Source organism: Pseudophryne corroboree, chromosome 9, assembly GCF_028390025.1.
Source record: "Pseudophryne corroboree isolate aPseCor3 chromosome 9, aPseCor3.hap2, whole genome shotgun sequence".
Taxonomy (NCBI): Eukaryota; Metazoa; Chordata; class Amphibia; order Anura; family Myobatrachidae; genus Pseudophryne; species Pseudophryne corroboree.
This window is the reverse complement of record NC_086452.1, coordinates 355,391,977-355,411,035: the sequence shown is the minus strand read 5'-3', so window position 1 is coordinate 355,411,035 and position 19,059 is coordinate 355,391,977. Positions and strand designations below refer to the sequence as shown.

The 19,059-nt window shown below is 49.2% G+C and overlaps 1 protein-coding gene across 4 annotated transcripts in view; it reads left to right on the top strand.

Annotated features, from left to right (window-relative positions):
* ATRIP (ATR interacting protein) overlaps positions 1–19,059 on the top strand; it is a 234,081-nt gene that overhangs the window by 22,722 nt on the left and 192,300 nt on the right. For all 4 annotated transcript variants that reach the window (XM_063940701.1, XM_063940698.1, XM_063940699.1 and 1 more), the window contains exon 3: positions 6,654–6,724. In XM_063940701.1, the coding sequence (XP_063796771.1) occupies positions 6,654–6,724 (71 nt within the window). The remainder of the gene's footprint in view (positions 1–6,653; positions 6,725–19,059) is intronic.

Below are 19,059 nucleotides of genomic sequence, written 5' to 3'. Positions count from 1 at the left end.
AGACCTCAGTTAGACTTTGTGCCCAGGAGTGACTGGACACACACTAGGGGAGCTCTACAGAGTTTCTCTAGAAAGACTTTTGTTAGGTTTTTTATTTTCAGGGAGACCTGCTGGCTACAGGCTCCCTGCATCGTGGAACTGAGGGGAGAGAAGTCAGACCCACTTCTTCTTAGTTAAGGGCTCTGCTTCTTAGGCTACTGGACACCATTAGCTCCAGAGGGTTCGATCACTTGGTTCGCCTAGCTACTTGTTCCCGACGCCGCGCCGTCACCCCCCTCACAGAAGCCAGAAGAAAGAAGCCGGGTGAGTATTAGAAGAACCGAAGACTTCAGTGACGGCAGAAGACTTCAGTAACGAGGTACAGCGCAGCGCTCCTTGCTCCCACACATGTCACCAACGGCACTTGCAGGGCGCTAGGGGTGAGCGTCCTGGGCAGCAGTTACTGGGGTCAGTGGCTGGCAAAAAACACATTATACGGGGTACGGACACCGTATAGATTACCCCCGCCAGTGTACAGATTTCATTTTAGCGGGCTACAGCGCGCCGGGAGGGGGTGGGGCTTAGCCGCACATTGCTCACCAGCGCCATTTTCTCATATCTCTACAGTGCTGCAAAGACGCTGGCCCGGACCTCCAAGCTCCCGCAACTAACAGGGAGGAAAAACGGGGGGGGGGACATAAAATTTGGTGCTTTCTTTTGGTTTGGACAGCGCTGACCAACCATATATACTATTCTTTTAGTGTATGGGCGCTGGGGTGTGAGCTGGCATACTCCCTCTGTGTTTCTCCCTACGGGCTTCTCTGTGGGTCTGTCCCCGTGCTTGTGGCCTGTGTGAGTGTGGGTGTGTCGGCACTAGGTGTAGACATGTCAGAACCTGGGTGTTCCTCCCTGGAGGAAGTTATGGGGGGTGCAGAAAAGGATTTAAGTATGGCTCTGTCGGCACAGCCGGCTGCTGATTGGATGACTATGCTGAGTACACTGAATGCGAATGTGTCTTTATCATCTAAGAGACTGGATAAATCTGATTCTCAGACACAAACATGGAGACAGTCCGTGGAGGACGCTTTGTCTGAGGTACAGACAGTCTCAGGGTCACAAAAGCGTGCCTTTAACCAGATGGCAGATACAGGTACCGACACGGATTCGGACTCCGATGTCGATTTAAATTAGGCTTCTTTGCATCCTCGGGTTGTTAAGAGTATTCAGTACATGATTATAGCCATTAAAGATGTTTTACATATATCTGAGGAACCTGCCGTTTCGGACACGAGTTTGTTTATTTAAAGGGAAAAGACCTGAGGTAAAATTTCCCCACTCTCATGAAATGAATGCGCTTTGTGAAAAGGCTTGGGAGTCGCCTGAAAAACGGTGACAGATTCCCAAGAGGATTTTGATGGCATATCCTTTCCCCTCTGACGATAGGGAAAAATGGGAGTCGTCTCCAAATGTGGACAAGGCTCTCTCGCAATTGTCCAAGAAGGTGGCACTTCCGTCTACTGACACGGCTGCTCTCAAAGATCCGGTGGATCGCAAGCTGGAGACGACATTGAAGTCCATTTTCGTCAATACTGGTGCATTGCTCAGACCTGCTGTGGCGTCGGTATGGGTGAATAGTGCTATTGCTAAGTGGGCTGATAATTTGGCTTCTGATATGGATGCTCTTGATAAAGATAATATTCTTTTGACTCTTGGTTATATCAAGGACGCTGCAGATTACCTAAAGGATGCGGCGAGGGATGTTGGCCTCTTGGAATCAAAGGAATGCGGATGCCGACTCCAAGAATAATATGGAAGCTCTTCCTTTTAAATGTAGTGTCTTATTCGCTGATGGCCTGGCTGACCTGGTGTCGACCGCTACTGCGGGTAAGTCATCTTTTGTTCCTTATGTTCCCACACAACAGAAAAAGGCACCCCATCAGCAGATGCAGTCCTTTCGGCCTAATAAATACAAAAGAGGTAAGGGCTCGTCCTTCCTCGCTTCAAAAGGTAGAGGAAGGGGAAGGAAGTCGCCTGCAGTGTCAGGCACCCAGGACCAAAAGTCCTCCCCCGCCTCTACCAAGTCCACCGCATGACGCTGAGGCTCCCCTGGGGGAGTCCCTACCGGTGGGGGGCCGTCTCCGATTCTTCAGTCAGGTCTGGGTTCGTTCGGCTCCGGATCTTTGGGTCTTAGACATAGTGTCTCAAGAGTACAGACTGGAGTTTCAGGAGATGCCCCCCAACCGTTTTTTCATGTCGGCCTTGCCAACTTCTCTTCCCGAAAGAGAGGTGATAAGGGAGGCGATACAAAAGTTGTGTCAACAGAGGGTCGTCGTACCGGTTCCCCCGTCAGAACGGGGGGAAGGGTTCTATTCGAGCCTCTTTGTGGTGCCGAAGACGGACGGTTCGGTCAGACCAATTCTGAACCTAAAATCCCTCGATCCATACTTGAAAACTTTCAAGTTCAAGATGGAGTCTCTTTGAGCGGTGATCTCCAGCCTCGAAGGGGGGGATTTTATGGCGTCAGTCGACATAAAGGATGCTTACTTATACATCCCGATATTCCCTCCTCATCAGGCCTTCCTGAGGTTCGCGGTGCAGGATTGTCATTACCAATTTCAGGCGTTGCCGTTTGGGCTTTCCACGGCTCCGAGGGTCTTCACCAAGGTAATGGCAGAGATGATGGTCCTCCTTCGCAAGCAAGGGGTCACAATTATCCCGTACTTGGACGATCTCCTGATAAAGGCGAAGTCCAAGGAACAGTTGTTAAGAAATGTGCATCTCTCCCTGTCGGTTCTGCAACATCACGGTTGGATTCTAAATTTGCCAATGTCTCAGTTGATCCCGGCCACTCGGCTGCCCTTCCTGGGCATGGTCTTAGACACGGAGATTCAGAGAGTGTTTCTTCCGGAGGTCAAAGCTCTGGAAATCCAGACCTTGGTCAGGGAGCTTCTGAGGCCGACAAGTGTGTTGATTCATCAATGCACTCGGGTACTAGGGAAGATGGTTGCGGCTTACGAAGCCATTCCGTTTGGCAGGTTTCATGCCCGGGTGTTTCAGTGGGATCTGTTGAAAAAAAGGTCCGGGTCTCACCTGCACATGCACCGGAAAATAAGTCTATCTTCCAGGGCCAGGATTTCTCTCCTGTGGTGGCTGCAAGGCTCTCACCTTCTAGGGGGACGCCGATTCGGAATCCAGGACTTGGTCCTGCTGACAACAGATGCAAGTCTCCGAGGCAGGGGAGCAGTCACGCAAGGAAGAAATTTCCAGGGAAAATGGTCAAGCCAGGAATCTTGTCTCCGCATAAATGTTCTCGAGTTGAGAGCCATTTACAACGGCCTGCTGCAAGCAAAGCACCTTCTTCAGGGTCTCCCTGTCATGATCCAGTCGGACAACATAACAGCGGAACAAGGAGCAGGGCGGCAATGGCGGAGGCCACAAGAATCCTTCGCTGGGCGGAACAGAACGTGAGCGCCCTGTCAGCAGTCTTCCTCCCGGGCGTGGACAACTGGGAAGCAGACTTCCTCAGCAGACTTGATCTCCATCCGGTGGAGTGGGCTCTTCATGAAGAGGTATTTGCAGAAGTGACAAGGCGTTGGGGAATTCCTCTGATAGACATGATGGCGTCTCGCCTCAACAAGAAGCTTCCAAGGTATTGTTCCAGGTCAAGGGACCCCCAAGCCAGTGCAGTGGACGCCCTGGTGACTCCGTGGGTGTTTCAGTCGGTGTATGTGTTCCCTCCACTTCCTCTCATTCCAAAGGTGCTGAGGATCGTTCGACGAACAAGGGTTCAGGCGATACTCGTCGTTCCAGATTGGCCAAGGAGGGCCTGGTATCCGGATCTTCAAGAATTACTAGTGGAAGATCCCTGGCCGCTTCCTCTAAGAGAGAACCTGTTACTGCAGGGGCCCTGCGTGTTTCCGGACTTACCGCGGCTGCGTTTGACGGCGCGAAAGTTGAGCGCCAAATCTTAGCTCGGAAAGGTATTCCCGGGGAGGTCATCCCCACTCTCCTTAAAGCTAGGAAGGAGGTTACGGCGAAACATTATCACCGTATTTGAAGAAGGTATGTTTCGTGGTGTGAAACCAAAGCAGCTCCGGCGGAGGAGTTTCACTTGGGTCGATTTCTCCATTTTTTGCAGGCAGGCGTCGATGCAGGCCTGAAATTGGGTTCCATCAAAGTGCAGATTTCGGCTTTATCTATTTTCTTTCAGAAAGAATTGGCTGTCCTCCCAGAGGTTCAGACTTTTGTGAAGGGAGTACTGCATATCCATCCTCCATTTGTGCCGCCGGTGGCGCCGTGGGATCTTGAAGTGGTCTTGCAGTTCCTTATGTCTCACTGGTTTGAACCTTTGCGTAAGGTTGAGTTAAAGTTTCTCACTTGGAAAGTGGTCATGCTTTTGGCTCTGGCGTCTGCCAGGCGAGTGTCAGAGTTGGCGGCCTTGTCTCACAAGAGCCCTTATTTGATCTTCCATTCGGATAGAGCGGAGTTGAGGACTCGTCAACAATTTCTGCCGAAAGGTGGTTTCTTCGTTTCACATTAACCAACCTATTGTGGTACCTGTGGCTACGGATGCTGTGGCGGTTCCAAAGTCTCTTGTTGTTGTTAGAGCTTTGAAAATGTACGTCGCCAGAACGGCTCTTACCAGGGAAACAGAGGCTTTGTTTGTCCTGTATGCTTCCAACAAGATTGGTAATCCTGCTTCTAAGCAAACTATTGCTCGCTGGATTTGTAATACGGTTCGGCAGGCTCATTCTTCGGCTGGACTACCGTTGCCGAAGTCAGTAAAGGCCCATTCTACCAGAAAAGTGGGCTCATCTTGCGAGCGGTCTCGGCACTTCAGCTTTGCCGAGCAGCTACGTGGTCGGGTTCAAACACCTTTGCTAAGTTTTACAAGTTTGATACCCTGGCTGATGAGGACCTCATGTTTGCTCAATCGGTGCTGCAGAGTCGTCCGCACTCTCACGCCCGTTCTGGAGCTTTGGTATAGACCCCTTGGTCCCAGCATCCTCTAGGACGTAAGAGAAAATAGGATTTTAATATCTACTTGTAAATCCTTTTCTCCTAGTCCGTAGAGGATGCTGGGCGCCCGTCCCTGTGCGGACTGTTACTTGCAGTTGTATTATTGCTGGTTGTATTTGTTTACACGTGGGTTGTGTGTTAGTTATGTTCAGCTTGTTGCTGTTGTTTATCCATACTGTTATCTGGTTTGCTGCTACTCCGGTTGTACGGTATGTTTGTGGTGTGGGCTGGTATGTTTCTCGCCCTTAGTTTAAATAAAAATCCTTTCCTCGAAATGTCCGTCTCTCCTGGGCACAGTTCCTATAACTGAGGTCTGGAGGAGGGGCATAGAGGGAGGAGCCAGTTCACACCCAGTCAAAGTCTTTTTAGTGTGCCCAAGCTCCTGCGGATCCCGTCTATACCCCTTGGTCCTTTTGGAGTCCCCAGCATCCTGTGCGGACCAGGAGAAAAGCATTTACCGGTAGGTATTAAAATCCTATTATTATATTTTATGAAAGAGTAATACGTAGTATTTTTTGTATAAGATTGAGCGCTGGGAGTAACAACCTTCAGACTAATTGGATACCCCCCACAATTTTTAAACAGAAATGATGTCCTCCATCGTCACGTAGAAATAAATCCTCATGAACCACTTAAAGATGGAGGGAGGTGAAGATGAGTTGCTTTAAACATTGTAAAACATTTTCGATGGGATAACTTTGGGGCATGAACAACTATTGCTGTAACTGTAAAAAAGGCATTCATTATTTACTTTTAAGAAACATAAACTTGATGTGCAGTGATGTCACCAAGCAGTATTTACCTAGTTAGAAGTGTCACTCGTATTTAGCAAATGAGCGTTAATGCATTAAAAAAGTTATAAGAACTGTATTTTGGCTGTTTCACATTTAAACCAAACCCATCTTGAAATATAAGAAGTCCCTATTGTGCCATCTAAATAACGCTGTTTGATCTGTAATTCCTGTACAATGGCGCTCCTCCTCCCCTCCAACTGGACTAGGTTGGATTAATAAAATAGACTTTTTTATGGAAATGAACAATACATCATCTTCCGCAGATGGTGGTTTTTCAGCCTTCAGAGATACCTGGTACCAATGATTGGAGTTTAAGACCATCCTTTCTTCCAAACTTCCCCCCCCCCCTTCCTCCCCCAGGTTCCTCAGGTTTGCTGTGATTTAATGGTGATTGTGGCCATTGGGAATACATTGCGTGTTTTACCCCTATTATAATGTGGCTTTCCTTCTACTTTGTTTTGTCGTGGCTCTGGTCATTGTTGGCATTCGTTCTTTCTCCCGCCTTTTTTTATTATTCATTATTAGATATTATGGTTTTTATTTTTAGATTTACTGTTAGGTTTATTGTGGCTACAGATCTCTGTTGTTATATTGGTTTCACTGCTGTTTTTTTCAGATGCTATTTGGGGCTTAATATAAAATCTACTGTATTTACGTTGTTTTCTTATGATGTCCCTATGATGAACCTTTCTGTAATAGTTATTGTTTTATTTCTGTCGAACCTTGTCCGCATTTTTATTTATGCTGTACCTTAATAAAGAATGTTTGCACTAAAAACGTATAAGAATAGGCAAATTGGGTTGTCCATGTTTTTATTTATTTTTGTCTCCACAATTGTTAAGATGTTTTTGGTTTCCCTAGATTCCCATGGTGATGCTAATTCCCTTGGTGTAGAGGTATTACAATCTCCGCATGAAGATTTGAAGCATAAGGTGAGTAGTGAATGCATTCATGTGCTATTGAGAACTGGGGCTTAGATTTACTAAGATGTACATTGCATGTGGTTTTGCTGTTTAGATTTTGTGGTCAAAACTGCAGAGAATCAGATCCTTTCAAATGCTGCCACTTATTAAATCTAGCTCCTAATTGGTGGCTTGGCCGAGCATGGAGTAGGAAGCTAGGAGTTAGAGCTCCGTATATCCTGCCTTTTATATCCTGCTTTCCCCGCTAGTGGCTACCAATAACCCGGCTCAGGCGTTGTGGCTTTTGACCCTGCTCACATTGAGGGGTCTGTGGGACGGTGTTTCTGCTCTGGGAAGCCGCTGGACGTATCGCGGCCTACACCGCTCGGCATCACTCCTTCCGCCCGGCGCCATCTTGGGAATCAGCGGCGGAGTCCGGAGCCGCGCTGGGACGGGGCTCCCTCCACTCGCACCATCTGCTGTTTTCGGCTGAATCGGAGATCGCTGTGTGCCCCTGTCTCCTTTCACCTTGCGTTTGGCGGACTGTGGGCCCCTCTGTGGCGGTGATAGCTGCTGGCGGCGCGGGGGTACATCTGCCTACACGGGCCGTCTCTCCTCACATCCCCTGCCTTTCTGCGCTGCTGATCGGAGCCTCCCAGCCTGCATTACTCTGCCTGCAGGGCTGCCTTGATACCTACAACTACCCTGCTCTACCCACACTGCTGGGTGGCGTTTCCATATCTACACTACTCTCTGAGAGGGTCCACTCAAAAGCCTGCTGTTGATTATACTGCCTGACTGCTGACATTACAGATTTCCTTTCCCCTGCCTGGGTTTATTCAACTGCGTGAGACTCTGGAGTCCTGGGGATTTTACAACCTGTGGTGAGCACGTACTGTTTATTCTATATCATTGAATCTGCCCGTCTCCCATCATGGTGCGTGGGGGCAGTGCTGCTGCTGCTACCGCTGCTGCTAAACTTGAAAAATATGCTAGAGGCTCTCAATCCTCCTCCCAACCCACCAGGGCTGCTGCTCCCCCATCCCCCTCTTCCCCTTCGGAATCACCACCTCGGGAAGACGACACGTCTCAGTCGACGCAGCAAATTCTCTTAGCCATATCCACATCCGAGCACAGAGTCATGGATAAAATTGGCCAAGTACAGGTGGATATTACTTTAATCAGGCATGACATGCAAAAGATTCGTGAACGGGTGGGGGAGGCGGAACACCGTATCTCCGACCTAGAAGACGTCACCAATCCTCTCAAAGACACAGTTTCCAGCCTCACAACTCAGATGTCGGCAGTTAAGGCGAAGCTCTCCGATATTGAAGGAAGACTGCGTCGTAATAACGTTCGCTTTGTGGGCCTCCCGGAGAGAGTGGAGGGCTCCTCCCCAGAATCCTTCCTTGAAACATGGCTTCTCCGTCTATTTCAACGCGATGACTTTGGTCCTCAGTTCTCTGTGGAGAGGGCCCATCGATTGCCTACCAGGGCTCCTCCCCCGGGCGCGCCTGCACGCACTTTCATAGCCCGTTTTCTACATTACAGGGACCGGGATGCAGTCCTACGGCTGGCCCGTACACAGGGTCCTTTGAAATTTGACAACCATGATATTGCTGTCTACCCAGACTTTGCCGTGGAAGTCCAGAAGTCGCGTACGCAGTTCCTACAGGTCAAGAGAAAGCTTCGTGATCATCAAATTCAATATGCCATGTTATTTCCGGCACGGTTGAGGGTGGTGTATGATGGCTCCACACACTTCTTCAATACCCCTCAAGAGGCGGAGGCCTGGCTTGAGCGCAGACCCAGGCCCCCTATTTAGGGACTGGTTCTCCCTCAGAGGACGCATTGACTGCTGGGTTCTGTACTCCTTCTAATCCTGTAGCGGGAATGATCTTTATTTCTAGGAGCTGAATGCTAGGATATAGCCTTTCTGTAGAGGCATTAGTTGTCTCTACTCCCTAGGGTTGTTATAGGTTCTCAGCCTTAGTTCAGTTAACGGTTTTTCTGGGATCCAGGCGTGTCTAGTTTGGGATGGATATGCAGGGAGGGGGGGGTTTGGGTTGTTCTGGGTTTGTTCCCTTTTTTTTGTACATGTATTGTCTTATGTGTCACTGTGCTATTTTTTTTTTTCTCGAACTGTAATGTGTCCATGATTTCGTTTACGTATGCCTTCTGCTCTCCGTATGCTCCGCCTGTGTGCTGGCGGGGGGTCGTAGTGATCCCTTTGCTTCTCTCCCCTCTATGTTATGGGTTCCTCTCTTTTGCGCGCCTTGCTTGCCTTGGATTTTCTTCTTCCCCTCCCTCTCCGCATTTGCCCCTTGCCCTTTTTCTCCTCCTGTCCTTTCTCTTTTGTATCTATGGCTGCAGGGGTTGATGGACTCCGCATACTTGGCTGGAATGTGAGGGGCCTGAATGACCGCATTAAGCGGGCTCTGGTTTTGTCTCAGGTGAGAAAATATAGGGCAGATATCATATGCCTTTCCGAAACGCATCTAGTTGGTACTAAAACCTTGGCTCTCAGGAAGCCCTGGGTGGGTCTCTCCTATCACTCCACCTTCTCTGCTAACTCCAGGGGGGTTTCAGTTTTGGTGCGGAAGTCGGTTAATTTCCACTTGGTTCATAGCCAAATTGACCAATATGGCAGATATGTATTTCTTAGGGCCTATGTTAACCGTACACTTTTACACATACTTGCTGTCTACGTCCCTCACCCCTACAATAATGAGGTACTCAGGCGGGCGATGTCGTTTCTTGCTACTTCTCCCTCGGCTCCGGTCCCTTGCATCGGTGACTTCAATAATGTTTTGGATAAAGTCTTAGATAGATGGACTGAGCTTCCCCCTTCCCTACCCTCTGCCTCCCCGTCCCCCACTCCGTTCGCAAGGTTGATTTCCGAGCTTGGACTCCTGGATATTTGGAGGTTGAGACACCCTAATCAACTCCAATACTCCTGCCACTCGGCCAGCTTTCACTCGTTCTCGAGAATAGACTTGGCCCTCGTCTCCCCTGATCTCACTGCTAGAATACTGGATGCCCAGTACCTTCAGAGAGGAATCTCGGATCACTCACCTGTGCTGGTGGTCCTGGATTCTGTTCCTCCCCGTGGGGCTAAGCTCTGGAAGTTGAATCCCTTTTGGTTGACCTTGTTAACTGACCACGAGGCCTTGCTTAACGAATGGAGTGATTTTGGGGTTCATAATGCGTCCTGTTCTGATCCACTGGTTAAACATGACGCATTTAAAGCTTCACTAAGGGGCTCCTTCATACGACAAATAGCTAATGTCAAGAAATCTAGTAGAGAAGAGGAGATGCGCCTGGAGCTTGCCTGTTCCCAATCCGAATCTACTTACCTCACTACTAGGACCCTTGATGATCGGGCAAGTTGGGATTTGGCCAGGAAAGCCTGGTCTGACCACTTGCTTGATAAATCAAAGCGCAAATTACTTTTCTCCCAGCACGCCCTGTATTCACAATCGGACACGGGGGGTAGTTACTTGGCATTTCTGGCTAGGGGAGAGAGAACGGGGGGTTCCATTCAGCAGGTCTGTGATACTCAGGGCGAAATGGTATATGCCACTCCTGAAATAGCCCAGGTCTTCCAGTCCTTTTATTCCTCGCTGTATGCCTCTAGAGTCGCCTATACCCCCACTCAACTACAGCAATATCTTTCAGACATTACCCTGCCACAACTATCTCAACAATCTGTAGATATTTTGGATGCTAATATTACCCCAGAGGAAGTTGAGGCTGCTATTGCCTCCTTCCCTAACAAAAAGGCCCCGGGTAGCGACGGTATACCGGTTGAAGTTTATAAACAATATCGTGCATACTTTGTCCCCTATCTTTTGACTCTCTTTAATACATTGCTGGAGGGCGCTCGTCTACCTCCCTCTATGTCTGAAGCTATTATCGTGGTGATCCTTAAACCGGGTAAAGACCCTACGGCCCCGGAATCCTACCGCCCGATCTCATTGCTACCTGCTGATGTCAAAATTTTGGCCAAAATTCTGGCACTTAGACTCAATAGTGTTATCACTTCGATCATACATGATGACCAGACAGGATTTATGCCAGGCAAGTCCACCCTCCAAAATTTGAGGCGACTGTTCTGTCACCTGCAGATGGGGGACCGCCCCGAGTCGGAGGCTGTGGTGGTTTCCTTGGATGCTGCCAAGGCCTTCGACTCTGTGGAGTGGGTGTATTTGTGGGAAGTACTTAGACGGTTTGCTTTTGGCCCCAAATTCATACGCTGGGTACAATTACTCTATTCCTCCCCCGTGGCTCGGATATCTGTCAATGGCTATGTGACCTCTCCGTTTGCCTTGTCCCGTGGTACCAGACAGGGCTGCCCACTCTCCCCTGCCCTTTTTGCCCTGGCTGTAGAGCCATTGGCATGTTTCATCAGAGCGTCCCCTGATGTTAGAGGCATCACCATTGACGGACATGAAGATGTCATTGCATTATATGCCGATGACATGCTCTTGTTCCTCAGAGACCCTGATGCTTCCCTGACCTCCCTTCTGGGTATTGTTGATACATTTGGTCTCTACTCCGGCCTGACTATCAACTGGAATAAATCTAATGTCTTTCCCATCTCTGGTATTCTTCCTGACCCGTTGCCAGATGTGTCCTCCTTGACCTGGACCCTTCGCTTTCAGTATCTTGGTGTCTGGATCACTCCTAATGTTAAGTCTTTTGTACATCAAAACATTGACCAGGTCACGATGGATCTGAAGCGACGGGTTCATGTATGGAAGAAGCTTCCCCTTACTGTCACGGGTCGCATTAACCTTATTAAGATGGTGATGCAACCGAAGTATCTTTATTTATTGCAGCACTCTCCTACTTATATCCCCAAGAAAATATTCACTAATATTGATAGTGTACTTTCCTCCTTTGTTTGGGGCGACAAAACGCCTAGGGTTGCCCTGAGAGCTCTGGTTAAGGCTAAATCGGATGGAGGCTTGGGCTTTCCCAATCTCCGGGCTTATTATATAGCTGCTCAGCTTGCACACCTGTCTAATTGGATTCTCAACAGGGATAGTCTCACATTTGAGAGATTCTTTGCCGAGTGTGTGGGGTCTCATTTCTCCCCTCTCCAGTTTCTTCTTTCTGCCTCTTCTACTGCTGGTCTTCCTCCTTTGCTACGACAATCGCTACTTGTGTGGCGTCAGGCTCACTCCTATTACTCATGGCAGGGCACAGACTCTGACACGCCACTCTGGTTCAATCCAAGATATAGGGAGTTGTTGCAACTCTCACAGGACAACATATGGATTGGGGCAGGCCTTACCACAGTCTTGCAACTATTTGATAATGGTGTTTTCAAGTCTTTCGCACAACTGAAGGAGGAGCTTGAAATATCCAATAGATCCTTTTATCGCTATCTACAGCTCCGCCATGCGGTGCAGGCACAGTTTGGGGCCTCACCCCCGCCCATTTCTGACTCCCCGATTAAAGATATGGTTAGGAATTTGGGTGCAAGACACCAAGTTTCCATTCTATATAGTAGTCTGAATGCACACATCTGTCCGAATATATTTGATCAGCTTAAACTCAAATGGGAACAAGACATTGGCCCAATTGCAGACGACCAATGGCTACAGGTGTTGAGCTCACTTAAATACTCCACTCAGTGTATCAAATATCAGCAGGTTTATTTTTATGTTCTGCATAGGACACACAGAACTCCAGTTTCTATGTATAAAGCAGGCCTACGGCCTGATAGTACCTGCCCCAGATGTGGTGCCCTTGAATCTACTTTTTGGCACCTATTATGGCTGTGCCCCACTGTGTATGCCTTTTGGGCAGCAGTTTGGGCGGACGTTCTGCTCACTGAACCTACGCTCCCCCCCCTCTCTCCTGCTATATGTATGTTTGCGCTAGACTTAGAGGAATCCTACTGCCCTGCACTATACAAATATGTTCTTTGCCTGACTACCTTAGCTAAGGTGATTATAGCGCGTAACTGGTTTGCTACCTCTTCCCCCAATGTGTACAACTGGCGAGCCCTAGTAAATGAGGTGTCAGGACATGAGAGGTTTACACATAGGTCTAGAGGGACCCTACCCCATTACTTTAGCAAGTGGGACAGGTGGAATACCTCCCGTCTGGCTACAACTGGAGCAATATTCTCTGACTGATTGAGGCTTCGTATTTGAATTTACAATGTTGCCGTGACGCTTATTCCATGTGACACTGTGACACAGATGGTATTAATTACTGTATTTTTTCTGCAATGTGTGTTTTTTTTTTTTCTTTTTTTTTTCTCTTCTCTTTCTTTCTCCCTCTGTTTTGATTGTTGTTCTGGTTTTGTTCTGCATTTAATGTTGTTGTTTTTTTTTTTTACCTTGTCCCTGTGCAAAACTCTAATAAAAAATTACACAAGTAAAAAAAAAAAATCTAGCTCCTAATTAATAATATGGTTTAAATGGACCAGGTATATAGTAATACCTAGCAACTTCCCATATATTAAATGCTGATCGCACACAGAAGTAAGTTAAGGGCTTGATTCAGAAGTGTACGGAGTTGCATGAGCAGCTGTGATATTGTACCCAGCAGGCTTGCAAAAATATGCTAAGCCGTCGTCTTGTGCTTAGTGACATCCACTGCCGGCGTCTCACATCTGCCGCTTACGTACAAAGTGAGAAAATTGGTTGCACCATTGACTTTTTGACCAACCCTATGCTGTCTCGGAATGAGCGTCTCACCTAAGGGGCAGGGGTCTCTCCAGCTGCATACGAATTTGCAGTGGCTGACTATGTCAGACCCCTAAAACAGTCCCGACATGCCTGCGTTTTCTAACCACCCCCATTACCTTCCTGAAACGCTGACTACCTGTCACCCATGGGTGCGTGCGAATTGCAGTTTGGTGCATGTGCAGTAGCAAATCATCGCTCAGCAATTGATTTTTTCTGCTGCGGGGTACACTGGGCGCCACAAGGATTGGACAATTGGGGTGTAGAGTAGGATCTTGATCCGAGGCACCAACAGGCTCAAAGCTTTGACTGTTCCTAGAATGCACAGCGCCGCCTCCTATATCACCCCGCCTCCCAGCACATGAGCTCAGTTTTGTAAGTTGGTGCTGCAGTAAGCAGGCACTGAAAAGAGGGGTTGCTCCAAGCAGCCCTAAGAAAAGCTCTTTATGAGGTAAAAAGTGAAGACTTCAAGGGCAGCAGCAGTGGTAAATGTCTTGTGACATTCACTGCTGCAGCTCCAGCTCTCCCCAGCGGCGCTGTACACTCCCGAGCCCTGGTTGCCGGGTACCTACAGCGGAGGCTCCGGTTTTCTTCACGTTAGACACACACGTCTGGGGCTCCCCAGGGTCGCGTGGCCGCGATTCGGGAGGTGGTAAGTGGGTCCCGCTTGCGGGACTCGGTCTTTATCGCAATCCGGCGCGGTCAGTGGGAGGCGGGCCGCGCGCGCTGGCGGTGGACACTGTAGCAGTACAGGCGATCCCGCTAGATCACCAGGGCATGGGCGCAGGTCAGGTTTTCTCTCTCAACCAATTCTTATATCGCCCAAAGTACCCAGTGGTTTTGCCAGCAGAGGGGATAAGGCTTAGACCTGAAGCCCCTCCCCCAGCCCCAGGGGGCCATTTCTAGCAAGTGTTCCTGCCCTGGAGCTGCATATCTGTCTCTTCCACACTCCCTGTCAGTGTCTGCGGCGCCATTATTCCTCAGCTCACTGTTCCTGGGACTGCCTGGGTAAATCCTCCTATGTAAAGCCGCCTGGTTGTCAGCGCTGTGGCTTTACATGACACTTAAATATTCTACCTGCCTTTTTAGACAGTGATAGTTAAGAAAGAGTGCACTTAGTGAGGGTTTTATAGTACAATTACCCTGTGATATACATCCAGTTCTTACTGTGTACTGTTATATCTATTGTTATATAGCTGTGTAAGCTAGTCCAGTGCAGTATTATTGTCAGTAATAACCTCTGCATTGTACAAACTGTGACTTTCTGTGTGTGCATTTGATAGCTGAGTGGTGTCCATCTCGTGTCTTTCACTCAACCTGCTATCCCTATATTCTATAACCTGAGGTGGCTTGGTGCGTCAGGTGTTATCTAATATAGGATTTTCACAAATATATACTGTATTACGTATTTTTCTCTGTGATTTAGTCACCATATCTCTCCTTTATCTCTGCTAGTGCTGACTACACTGCGCAGGGGTTTGGGTTTAGAGGTATAGTGCTGCTGATAATTGTACTGTGTTAACCTCATACTGCAAGTTATATCATGTCTGCTTCTGAGGGTAACGGTTCTGGGGCTGAACACACTGCCGGTGTTGCTGACGCCACGGAGCCATATGAGGAGAATATAGCAGCTGAGGGCTCTGGTTCTGGGGGGCTCCTTGCCCCCCAGTGGGACTGTGGCGACGGAGGCACAAACTGACCCACCGTGGGCCGCTTTTTCCACGCTTCTGCATACGCTAGTTCATAAACTAACTCCCCCTATGGGACCCCCAGTGCCGGTACAACCGTATGTGGTCCCTGCAGCTAACCCGCTGTGGGCGGACGATTTATCTGCTCAATTAAAGAAGTTGAACCAGTCCTTGACTACTAAAAAGTCTGACCAACGCTCGCCTAAGTCCAAGAGGTCTTCTAAGCGAGCGCTTATCTCCTCACAATCCACTGCTGTCACTGACACCTCGTCTGATGTAGACGGCACATACACTGACCCCACAGGTTCTGACTCGGATACGGTTGATGGGGAGGGTAGTTCACATGTGGATGTTCCTGATCTTGTGGAGGCTATTAAGTTAATTCTGCATATTACGGATGATCCCGAGCCATCCGTCCCTCCTAAGAAACCAGATAGGTTCAAGCGTCAGAAGGTGGTTAAGCAAGTTTTACCTCACTCTGACCACCTAGTGGATATACGTCAGGAACCCTGGGAAAACCCGGGTACGAAGTTTGTGCCTCAAAAGAAGATTCTGGCTTGCTATCCCCTCGCGCCAGAGCTGTCTAAAAATTGGGAAACGCCTCCTCCAGTGGACTCACATGTGGATAGGATGGTGGTTTCCTCAGCTCTACCTGTCACTACTGTCACGTCTCTAAAAGAGCCTACGGATAAACGTGTGGAGGGTTGTCTGAAAGCTATTTACACCCTCACAGGTGCTGCACAAAGGCCCACTATTGCAGCTACATGGGCTGCAGAGGCTATTGAAGCATGGGCCTTGGAGTTAGAAGCTGAAATCTCTTCTGACCATGCTAGCCAATGCTTGTCATATATTGTCACAGCTTCTCGATATATTAAAGAGGCGGCTTCTGATGCCGGTATCCTAGCAGCCAAGGCCTCTACTATGTCAGTCCTGGCTCTCCGGATATTTTGGCTGAGATCTGGTCTGTGGATCTGGACTCTAGAAAAACCCTGGAGGTACTCCCTTTCAAAGGATATATTCTGTTTGGGGAGGACTTAAATAAGATTGTGGCTGACTTGGCTACTGCCAAAACTGCCTTTCTGCCTAATACCGCTCCTTCTGTGTCGAAGGCTAAAGGTACGTCCTTTCGCCCCTTTCGTCCTTCAGGTAAAGCAAAAGGTCAGGCGTACCATAAGCAGGCCCGCACTTCTAAGCCTGGTAAGCCGAAGCCCAAAAGAGCCTGGGCTGCCCGTCAGCCAGCTGCCAAGACCGATAAGCCTGCCACATGACGGGGCGGGCCTCCCCTTGGGGATCCCAGGGTGGGGGGCCGGCTTCTAGGGTATACCCAGGAATGGTTGAAGACCACTTCAGATGCCTGGGTACGGGAAGTCGTCACTCGAGGTTACGCCATAGCCTTCAAAAACCGACCCCCTCATCGATTTTGCCAGACAGACGTCCCTTTGGATCAGAGAAAGGCAAAAACTCTACACTCAGTGGTACAGACCCTCCTGGATACAGGAGTCGTCGTACAGGTGCCTCTTGCTCAGAGGGACCGGGGGTACTATTCTCTGCTGTTTCTAGTCCCGAAACCGAATGGGTCCTCCCAGCCCTTTCTCAACCTCAAGGCATTGAAAAGGTTTGTGAAGGTTTCAAAGTTCTGTATGGAAACCCTTCGCTCTATAGTTCTGGCCTTGGAACCTGGGGACTACATGGTCTCCCTGGACATACAGGATGCTTACCTGCATATTCCTATAGCAGTGTCACATCAACAATACCTAAGGTTCGCTATTGGCAACCTACATTACCAGTTTCGGGCGTTACCTTTTGGTTTAACAACGGCTCCACAAGTTTTCACCAAAGTTATGGCGTTGATGACGGTGGTACTCCGCCGTCAAGGGGTCAGGATACTGCCGTATCTGGACGACTTGTTAATCCTGGCAAGTTCCCCAGATCTTCTCCTGCGTCATCTGGATATGACGGTCCAGTTTCTACAAGCCCACGGGTGGCTCATCAACTGGAAGAAATCCTCCCTGGTCCCTGCTCAGAGCATGGTGCACCTGGGAGCGTTGATGGACACTCACAACCAGAGGTTGTTCTTGTCTCAGGAGAAAGTCCTGAAGATTCAAGACAGGATTTGTTGCTTCCTTTCTCGTCCGCAAGTGTTGATACATTTGGCAATGCAGGTGCTGGGCCTAATGGTATCAACATTCGACATGGTGGAGTATGCTCAATTCCATTCTCGCCCCCTCCAGAGGCTGATTCTTGCCAAGTGGGAAGGCCTGCCTCACCGAATCAGATCTCAAATGATCTTCTTGACTCCGGAGGTCCGTCTGTCGCTACACTGGTGGCTCCGGGACCAACAATTGTGCTCGGGTCGTCCCTTCTGGATATCCACCTGGGTACTGTTGATGACAGATGCCAGTCTAAGAGGTTGGGGCGCGGTGCTGGAGCAACACTCCCTTCAGTGTCGGTGGTCCAAGGAGGAATCTCTCCTCTCGATCAAAATTCTGGAATTGCGGGCGGTCTTCAATGCATTGAACCTGGCCCAGCATTTAATTCAGAACCGTCCTGTTCAAGTACATTCAGACAACGCCACCACAGTTGCTTACATAAATCATCAAGGTGGCACTCGAAGCCGTTTGGCAATGAAGGAAGTCTCATGGATTCTATGTTGGGCGGAACGCCATCTACCAGCTATATCGGCAATATTCATTCCGGGAGTCCTGAATTGGGAAGCGGACTTTCTCAGTCGTCAGGGCGTGCATGCCGGCGAGTGGGGCCTCCATCCAGAAGTGTTTTAACTCCTCGTGGAAAGGTGGGGTCTTCCAGATGTGGATCTGATGGCGTCTCGACACAATCACAAGGTACCGGTCTTCGGAGCAAGGACAAGGGATCCTCAAGCAGCATTCGTGGATGCGCTGGCGGTACTGTGGAGGTTTCGGCTGCCGTATGTGTTCCCTCCGGTGTCACTCCTGCCCAGGGTAATTCGGAAGTTCAAGCAAGAAAAAGGAAATCTGCTTCTCATAGCTCCAGCGTGGGCCAGACGGCACTGGTTCTCAGACCTGCAGGGCCTATCGTCAGAGCGTCCGATTCTACTTCCACAACGCCCAGACCTCCTCGTTCAGGGCCCCTGTGTCTACCAGGACCTAGCCCGGCTGTCTTTGACGGCGTGGCTCTTGAAGCTTCCGTCTTAAGGGCTAAGGGTTTTTCTGAAGAGGTCATTAAAACTATGTTGCGGGCCCGGAAATCGGCTTCTGCTCGGATTTACCACAGGGTCTGGCATTCCTACTTTGTTTGGTGCGCATCTAACAATTATGACACTTCCAAGTTTAGTACAGTTTTGGGGTTTTCTGCAGCAAGGCCTAGAGTTGGGCCTGCGTCTGGCCTCCCTAAAGGTTCATATTTCTGCCTTGTCGGTGTGGTTTCAGAGAAAAATTGCGACTTTGCCTGATGTTCATACTTTCACTCAGGGTGTGTTGCGTATCCAACCTCCCTATGTCCCGCCTGTGACTCCTTGGGACTTGTCAGTGGTTTTGGAGGCGTTGCAGGAGCCTGCGTTTGAATCCCTTGGTTCAGCTGACCTTAAGTGGCTTTCCCTTAAGGTGGTGTTCTTGCTGGCTATTGCCTCTGCTAGAAGAGTGTCGGATCTGGGTGCCTTGTCTTGTAGTTCCCCATATCTGATTTTTCACCGTGATCGGGCTGTTCTTAGGACTCGTCCCGGATATTTACCTAAGGTGGTTTATTCGTTTCACCTTAATCAGGAGATTGTGGTTTCGGCCTTTGTCTCCCCTGATTTGTCTCCCAAAGAGCGGTCTTTGGATGTGGTACGGGCTCTCCGTATCTATGTGAAGAGAACTGCTTCTATCCGAAAATCTGATTCTCTCTTTGTTTTGTTTGGATTTCACAAACGTGGCTGGCCTGCTCACAAGCAGACCCTGGCCAGATGGATTAGAATGGTGATTGCACATGCTTATGTGAAGGCTGGTCTCTCTGC